Source organism: Pinus tabuliformis, chromosome 6 (assembly GCF_031772625.1).
Source record: "Pinus tabuliformis cultivar Carrire ecotype Pingquan chromosome 6, CPIR1, whole genome shotgun sequence".
NCBI classification, from domain to species: domain Eukaryota; kingdom Viridiplantae; phylum Streptophyta; class Pinopsida; order Pinales; family Pinaceae; genus Pinus; species Pinus tabuliformis.
Window position 1 is genome coordinate 1,896,185,648 of NC_142292.1, and position 9,469 is coordinate 1,896,195,116.

Below are 9,469 nucleotides of genomic sequence, written 5' to 3' on the forward strand. Positions count from 1 at the left end.
TGTTCATTTCTTGTGTGACTCCTTTAGACAGATGCTGAAGCATGCTTGAGTAATCCTCCGCACCTTTGTCCTCAGTCAGAAGATTATTGAAATTATTGGTAGTTGCTTCCTTTATAGAGTCCTGTGTGTTGTAACGATTCCCTTCATTATCCATTATCGTGCTCACTGTATTTCTGGCCTTTCGAACAGTGGCCTGCTTGTGGAAATAGGATGTGTTTTTGTCTCCCTCCTGCAACCAAAGTTGCCTTGATTTCAGTCTCCATTTTGTTTCTTCGTCCCTAATAGTTTTACTCAGTTGTGATTATAATCTAGTTTCTTGTTCTTTAGCTTGCTGAGATAGCCCAAGCACTTCGATTCTTTGCTGCACTTCCTCTAGTTCTTGCTTAATTTTCTTTTTATTCATCTCAGGCTCTTGGTAATTGTTCTTTGCCCAATTTTTTAAAGCCTGTCGTACTCTCTTCAATTTTGTCTCCCAAATATAACTTGGCGAACCTTCTACATGTTGAACCCAAGCCTGTCGCACCACCTCCTTTGCAACTGGGATACGGTTCCAAATGGCGCAGTATTTGAAGGGTATAGGCCCTAGCTGACAGTGGCTATGAAGAGTAAGCGTTATTGGGTAGTGGTCAGAGGCAGAGACATTGAGGATGTTTGAGTGACCTGTAGAGAAGGTGGACAGATATGCTATGCTTATAAGGAATCTATCAAGTCGTTCCATGATATTGCCGGCGCCAATCCTTCTGTTGCTCCAGGTGTACCTACGATTTTTGGGTCTGATATCAACAAGGTCGTGCTCCTGCATGATGGCCTCTAGTCGACTTCTGGATGGATCAGGAGTGAAATTTCCTCCTCTTTTTTCGTTAGCGTGCATCACCAGATTTAAATCTCCTGCTATAATGAGATTGTTGTTCTGCTCTTCTTCTATACTTGCTTCCAATGTGTTCCAACACATTTCTTTCTCTCTGTACTGATTCGGAGCATATACGTTATAAACTGTTACCTTTGAGCCTCCAGTTTTACTTTCTAAGGTGATTCGAATCCAGTTCTGGTGAACGTTGGTGGAGTCACAGATCCATTTATTGCTATCCCATATAGTTAATATACCACCTGAGGCTCCTCTTGCTTCGCTTGCGCATCCATTAAAATGCTTTTGCTGGCTAATTACTTTACTCATTTCTGATTGATCTTGCTTTGTTTCTTGAATAAGAACAATTTCAGGGTTTTCACTGTGAATTAAGTCCTTGAGGGCAGCTAGCTTGGAGGGGTGCCCTAAGCCCCTACTATTCCAAGATAGTATTTTCATCATGATTTACTGGTTACATGGAGAGGTGCTCGCCTCTCATGGCCTTTGTTACTATTTTCTTTTTCCAAGTGTCCAAGAATGAAGGTCTCTATTGGAGTTTGGGTGCCCAGTGCTATGTCTTTCTGAGCATTTTCATCCCTCTGTTGCTTGGTTGATTTCCTGCCAGGCCCTTGCTTTTTAGGGACATCACTGGGTGCTCCATGTTCCTTTGAAGAACTCCTAGTAATCCTTGAAGAGGGGGGATCTGGAGAGGGCTGCATGATGAGAGGAGGGGAAAGATGAAGAGGGGGATCTGTGGAAGGGACATTAGGCCCCGACTCTGCCTCAGAGAGGGTCGCGAAGGGGTTAGAAGATGGAGGGAGAGGAGGATCGGGAATCAGAGGAGGGGAGGGAGGATGCTGCTGGGAAGGACCAGGGGCATCAGGATCCATAGACTTGAGAGGAGGAGATGATTTTTTCCTTTTTACAGTTTCCCATTGCCCATCCTGCTCATCAGAATCTACATTAGCTATTTTAGTGCATCTATTTGCAAAATGTCCATATTCATGGCATACCTTGCATTTGAAGGGTATCTGCTCGTAATCCAGTTGCTGAATATGGCACCAATCATCAACTTTCAATTTGATCGCTTCCGGCAGTCCTCGGCCCAGATCGACTTCAACACAAATCCGCGCACACGCCTGCATGTTGTCTTTAGGTTCACTGCGATCTATGTATTTTCCAACCGCATTTCCTATTGCTTTGACCGAGTCATCCCCCCAGCAGTGAAGGGGAAGGTGCGGCAGTCTAACCCAGACTGGTACAACATTCGGTATATCAAGTTCTGGATCAAAATCCGGGGTCCATTTGTTGAGGTAGAGACCCCTGGAGTCCATAAAGTAAGGCCCATTCCTGAATATTAGATCTTTGTCCTCTTTGGTTTCGAAATGGAAAGTAAAATATCCTCTGCCACAGAATCTGATGGATATTTTACCCTGGATCTTGTCCGACCAGTTTCGTTCAACCCACCTTTGCACTGTTCTGGGTGATGGCCACAATCCTGTAAATTACCCAATCAATCCTTTCTCTGCTAGAGAAATGGCTGCCATGCGTGGGATGGTAGGCGGGAGTTGAACTTCCTGTAATACATCAAGCTTCTTCACAAACTTTGTTGCTGCTGGTCTAGGTCTTTGCGGAGAGAGTGACTTTACTAGATTGGAGAAGGCTCTTTGCAGGTCCGGATCCCCACTGGGAGGGTCCGGAGGGTCCATGATGAAGCTCGTTCAGGCGGCCCAGGCCGAGGCTCGATCGCGGGTTGCAGTCGCGCGCGCAGCAGCAGATCACCGGTCAGTCATCGGTATCATCCTTATAGGAGAAGTGAACATTAGTCATTATTATCATCAACATAAATATTGGATTTCTAATTTAGAGTTTTAATAAGAGAGATCAAAATTAATTTATAACCTGTAATTTTAAGATTAAGGGAAATAATCCATATTCTATTTTTCTGATTGAGGCAAATCATTCCCGGAGTTGCAATAAGAGATCATCGCTATGACTAGGTATCTTATTCGGGTGAGAGTGCATTCTACATCCCAGTACGAGGGTAATGTGTTATTATTTCAAGACTCTCTTCTAAAATATAGATATTTCCACTCACATTGACTCAGTTGATTGTTGAAAATGAGAATCAACACCAAAAAAATGTGGTAAAATATTTTGACTTTGGTAAAACATTTTCATTTCCATGTTGCTTGACATAATTTTATATCAAACTTTTAAGAAAAATAAATTAATTACAAAACTTTAAAAAAAATATTATATGTTCACTTTTGAACATGAGGAAGATGTATAATTCTTATTCTTTTTACAAATATTCAAAATAAGACTTCAGTGAATTATCTAAATATCTATGCTAATTAATATATTTTAATTTGAAACTTTATAGAGAGAAATTGTTATAAAAAATGACACTAATTTTTTCTATAATAAAATATTTTAATATCTACTTTAATGTTTTCTATAATAATATATTTTAATATTGGAAGGGAAGAAACAATTGAAAAAAAATAAAAAAAATTAATTACTCTTTAATACAAAACAAATGTGTAATTCATTCAATTATGAATCTAAAAAACTCAATATGTGTCATAAATAAAATATTTTAATATATATAACTAAATAATGTTGACATATATTTGAAAATATATTAATAAAAAAATATATCTTTTAATGGAATAATGTACTTAATAAAAAAAATCAATGCTTGAGATAAAATAAAATATTTTAAATTCTTATTCTTTTACATTTTCCAGTATTTTGGAAATGTTTTGGTCTTTTTTTTAAATAAATCAAATATCTGATGTAATTCAGGGCAACGAATCGCTTTATATACTTAAAAATTTAAATTAACATTTTCAGCCATTTATACATTCGTTTATGCAATTTCTATATCTCTCTCACACACACACACACACATATATACATTAAGAGGGATCAAATCTCTGGAAGTGTAAATCATTTTTCAAATTTTAAGCTCTAAAATAAGTTTGCATCTTAAAATAATTGATTGTTTTGGGTACCTGGTAGATTTGTAGTCAAGATGGATCTATATTGCTGTATATGAAGAAGTCAAAGAATATAGGAGCCAAGAGATTTCTAAAAATTGATTCCAACTTTGCCGAAAAATCTATTTATGCAAGAATGCCCAATATTTTGAGGTTCATTAGAGGATAAAAAGATGAATTTTTTCTACATAATAAGGATGATATGAAAAAATGTAGTTACTTCAAAATTCTAGGGGAAATTGTTAGGTTAAAGAGACTTAGAGGGAAAAATGAAACTAAGATATGATAAGGAGGTTATCAATTCCAATATAGAAAAGAAGCGAATTTTTTTTTACATAAAATAAATAAATAAATTATCTATCTTGTTAGATGTCAAGAAGAAAGTGAACATTGTTAAAATAAAAACAAATTCTATAGCTTCTTAGTAAAACTAAGAGGGTTGGAAACAAAAAACACTCTCTTAAATTGTTCATGTTTAACTCAAATTCAATCTAATTTACCTGAGATTTTAAGTCAATAAAAATATGATGAACCTCAAAAGCTTCTCTCAGCCTTTCTTGAACATAAAAATAAATTGTTAAAAACTTCTAAGTAAACTCCCACCTTTTTAAAATCCAACTAAACATAACAATCTTAATAAAAATTAATAATCATTACCATCATCATCATATTTATAGTTAATAATTAGTTGTATAATAAATATATAATTTAGAAAAATAGTATTAATAATATAAATTATTAAAATTATTTGTATAATAATTTTTTTTATTATAATTAATTAATATTTACATATTATTACACAACCATTTATAAATTCTATTTTAAAAATAATATTCTAATAATACTTAATCTAAATTTGCATTAGTTAAAAATTTCCAACATCGTATCTCCCTAGAATCTTAAAATAAAATAAATCAAAACTATTTCTGAAACGATCAAATCTTTATTATAATTGACATGAAAGGTTATGACGTCATGTCCGGCAATACTAAAGGGAAATTACGTAAACAACATTCTTATGATGGAGGCTGGAATTTGAATACTAAAGTGAAATTAGGTAAATGTCATCTTTATTGAAGTTTATGACGGAGGGTGGAATTTGATAATTCTGGTAACATGAACAAGTCTAATGATATCTTACACTATAACATAATGGAGGATATGATAGTAAGAGAAAATCTAATGACGATTTGTATATCTTGTAAACCTTTAATATTCTCACAAATATGCACACTGCAGAAAGAAACAAAATCAATCTCAACCGCTTTTGAAATGATTTATGTAATCTTTAATGACTTACAAATATACACATTTAGGAGGAAGAGAAAATTAATGTCAACTGTCGTCAATGAGGATTCTAATTTAACCATGAATTCTATGCCAAAATTTAGATAAAGGTTCACTGCTCATTGTTTAATCCCATATGACTACTCTTCTTCAAAATTAACTCAAACAAAGGCGACTGGATTTACACCGAATCACTACCATGCATATTGAGATTCATTCAGGTTTCTTGCTTATAGACAGAGTATATGACCTCCAGTCTTGGTAGAGTGTATCACATAATTGAGTACATTCTAGTATTCGCAGTCCATCGTCTATTGGAAATCAATGATTTAATGAAGCTGTAATTTTTCTGGTAATGGGTAATCCTTTCCCCCCAACATGGACTTCAGATATTCGAAAGAAACGTCGTCACATAAAAGGTTGAGCCCCATTTGGATACCAAACCCATAGTCCTCTTCGGCCTTCTCTAACAATGCCCGGAGAAATGGCATAAAGGCATATGTTATTGTCTTATAGCCCTTTGCAAACTTGCAAAACACCCTTCAAAACAATAACTTGAGAATTAGATCAGATTTGAATATAGAAAATCGAAATCAAATATCTGGCTTAAAATCGAGTATTAATGAGAAGCTTGCACAAGACTTGAGGAAAGAAAGCATACGTTTCGTATATTTAATAACTAGAACTGAAAATATATTGAGCAGAAGCACAAAATTTATGCAATAAGGTCGTAATGGTATATAACGATAATATGGTCCACTCTGTTCTTATGTAACAAATACAAGATGCTTCGAAGACACACTTTTAGGCCCACCTGTAATCAGAATCAACTAACCATTACTAGACATGTTTTTACTTAGATAAAAGCAATTGTTGTTTCCCAGCGCCTTCCCTCTGTGCAGGGAGGAGCTTCTGTAGATGTTGAAGTTCTCAAGCACCATGGGAGATGGGAACTCTCAGTCGACAATGCTACCACCTACGGTGTATATCCATGGCGTCCTGTTAAAAATTAGAAGGAATTGGGCTTGAGCGAAATGAATGTTTGAATTCAAACCAATTGAAAATTCAACTAGACGCCCGGGGTAAATTTGAAATTCAAATAAGCGCGGTGATGCAATACAATTGAAATTCAAAATCTCTCGGCAAGGAGAAACGTTGAGTTAGTGTTGTCGGCATGCGATAATATATTATGAACTTAAATACATTATACATTGTCTAATCATTCACGTACAATATGGAAGAGGCATAATCATGGCATCTCGAATTGTTCAGGTAAAGAAGATTATGTATCCCTGAGAATCGCACGGAGGCTGCCACATTGCCGTCAAATATTCCTATGGCTGGCCATGGCCATGTATGGTGAACCAGCCTCCATAGGGGCATTAAATTCCCAATGGCAGGCTGGTTAGCCAAGGTTCCGGGGAGCTTTGATTGTGTTATAATAGACGATTGGGTAAACGGCTATGGCGAGAATTTTTCTTGCTCGGTAGAATACTGATGCACATGCGGAAGCGTATGGTCGTAGTGATTGGGTGTGAACATCTGGGTAGCTTCTAAACTTGATCAAAATTCTAAAGCTTTCCTTTCAATTCAACGCATACGTATGCACACGTCTAAAGTACCACCGGCGTGAATGATCATGAAATACGTTTAAACTCCTCCGGCATGAATGGATTGAGACTTTTTGCTCGCATGGAGGTTTTTATTTATTTATTATTTTTTTAATACAAATTTTATAACAAGGCTATTTTTAAATAGAGGGAAAACTTATTATAATTGAGTGGAATAGCTATCATTTGCTGCTATTTGTAAATGTAGGTTGACTCGTCATTGTTATTCAAGGGAAACCATGCCACGTGTAATTATGTGTTGGTGATGACAAAGGGGCATGCATTCACTCCTCTCATATGCTCTGGGTCTTAACCTCTTTCCTTAGATTCCATACCCAAACAAAAGTTATACTTATCCATTAATTGATAGGAATATTGACTTGAAATTCTATTTTTTAGTTAAACCTCATCCTAAAAGTTAAAGCTATCCATTTATTAACACACTTCACTAATTTAGTGGATCAAAAAGGAGATTAGTGATAAAGATGTTTTATAATAATATGGATATTTCATTTATAATTTATTAACTATTAAAATAATGGAAAAGAGTTTGAAACATAAATTTATGATGTACATTGTTTTTGGAGTATGATGTAATATTTTTTTTTGTCTCGATAAGTATTCTTCTTTTTGGTGTTTAAGGAAACCCAAGACTCAAAAGCATTTTGCAAGAGTGAGAGCTTACTCCCTTATGACCACTACTTAGTAATTCCATCATACATTATTTTCCTTGAATAAAGATGTGATGAATCAGTTTGCATTCATGAACCATAGTCGTAATGATTGTCCCCAGATAATTTGACACTAATTCATGATAAAATTTCAAATTAATTAAAAGAAAATTGACACCTATGTTAAAAAAATAAATTTAAAATATATCTCTTTCCTTATATTATTAATATTATACTATTATACACAACTTTTTCTAGTTTGATTTTTACTTTATGTCGTGATAAATTATAAAAAGCATTTCAGCATTCCTTTTAAAAGATTAAATTTGATAAAAGGAAACTAACAAAGAAACATACATTTACAGAGGATTGCTACAAGTTTATTGGAAAATGGTAACTTGCTACAAAAATTTATATTGAAGTTTCTATAAACATAAGTCCCTTAAATAGTAGACAGTGAAATACTTATTTCACAAGGAATATCTAGGTAGTGAATAATATCACCCTTCCTTGTACATTGCTAAGGGTGACTCATCCAACCTAGTTTGATTTTGGTATTGATAAACTAGAAAGTTAACTTAGATCATTAACCATAGCACCAATTATATTACAAGAAACTATTGGACACCCAATCCATTAGGGTTTGTTTGGACGAATGTGAACTATGATGGAAGTCCAAGAGACCTATTGGAATATGAAACCAAGGGTCAAAACATATGTATTAATATTTACATCATGTGAATAGAATGACATCACATGTTTATCTATTTTTTGTGTATTTACGTAAGCGTTTAACATGCTATAGAGTAGGCATATTTTTGGCTTGAATGATTATTTGTGAGCCATAGTGTTTGGTTTTCCGCAACCTCTAGTTTGGTTGTCATCAACCTATTATACCTGTAAGGAATTAGATGTTCCTTGAATGGTTTATTTTTTATCATCCGACAACACACATTTTTATTAGAGTCTGACCACTCAAAACTTGTTAATGTTGCCCATCTACGCCTCACTTGTTCCGTTTCCTATCATCTTTGCCATTCTTATTGATTAGTTATGTCATAATTATGAATATCCTTTGGGCTAAATTTGAGTTCGATCCTCTGCTCATTATCTTGGAATACTAAGAACAATCATTTTTGTCAAACTCACTCATTTACAATGTAGAAAATTTCTACAAATCTATGTCTGATACCATGTAGAAATTTCCTGTAGATTCACAAGCTCATGTAATCTACTAAAACAACGAACAAGAATCTACTTCTACTTTCAACCAGTGGAAGCCAATAGATTGATGAGAACAATATGAACAAGAATAAGATAAATCAATGGCACATAACACAATAAGTATCTAGAGAAAGCCTCAGCTGAAAACTGCCTACTATCTGTATTGCATTAAATCAGAAATCCAAGATGATAATTCAATGCATGTTATCACAAGAACAATCCCAACACTTAGTATGATCAATCACCCTGGTCACAAGCAAGCTCAAGCCAACCTCTAGCCTCTTCTGCTGCTCTCCAAGCCCCTGATTCCTTACGCCCTTGGTCAAAGAATTTGGATGAATACAATATGCTTTGCTCAACCTTGAGCTTAACCTGCACACGTATTTCCTATCCTCCGCCTGATGACTTCATTTGACCAACACTTAGCAAAATTTCCAAGCCGTCAAGCTTCTAATTCTTTGGACCCTTCATCAAAGAATTTGGATGAATACAATATGCTCTGCTCAACCTTGAGCTTAACCTGCACAACTATTTCCTTTCCTCTGCTTGCTTACTTCCTTTGGCCAATACCTAGACAAATTTCCAAGCCTCCAAGCTTCTAATTCTTTGCTCAATTCCTGAGAGTATTTTAGCTAGTATTTAAAGGGAAATTCCTGATCCATAACTGCGCAATCTAAAATTAGGTCCTTCTCTGATTGCATGCATGATATTTACAACTCAATAAATCATACAACTGATAGTACAGTGTCCCTGCACTCTAGTCTCAACTGGGTCTTTCTCAGAATCAAGATGTGTGAGTTTCTGATGACGGAATATTTAGTTAACTAG

At 35.0% G+C, this 9,469-nt stretch overlaps 1 protein-coding gene across 1 annotated transcript; it reads right to left on the bottom strand.

The window, feature by feature from the left end:
* Positions 1-301: 301 nt before the first annotated feature.
* On the bottom strand, positions 302-1,174 carry LOC149266764 (uncharacterized). The gene has a single exon (XM_089409081.1). It carries the CDS (start codon positions 1,172-1,174, stop codon positions 302-304), a length of 873 nt encoding a protein of 290 aa, XP_089265207.1.
* Positions 1,175-9,469: the final 8,295 nt, after the last annotated feature.

Coding starts and splice junctions, on each gene's coding strand:
- LOC149266764 (XM_089409081.1), bottom strand. CDS start 1,174: ATGAGTAAAGTAATTAGCCAGCAAAAGCATTTTAATGGATGCGCAAGC.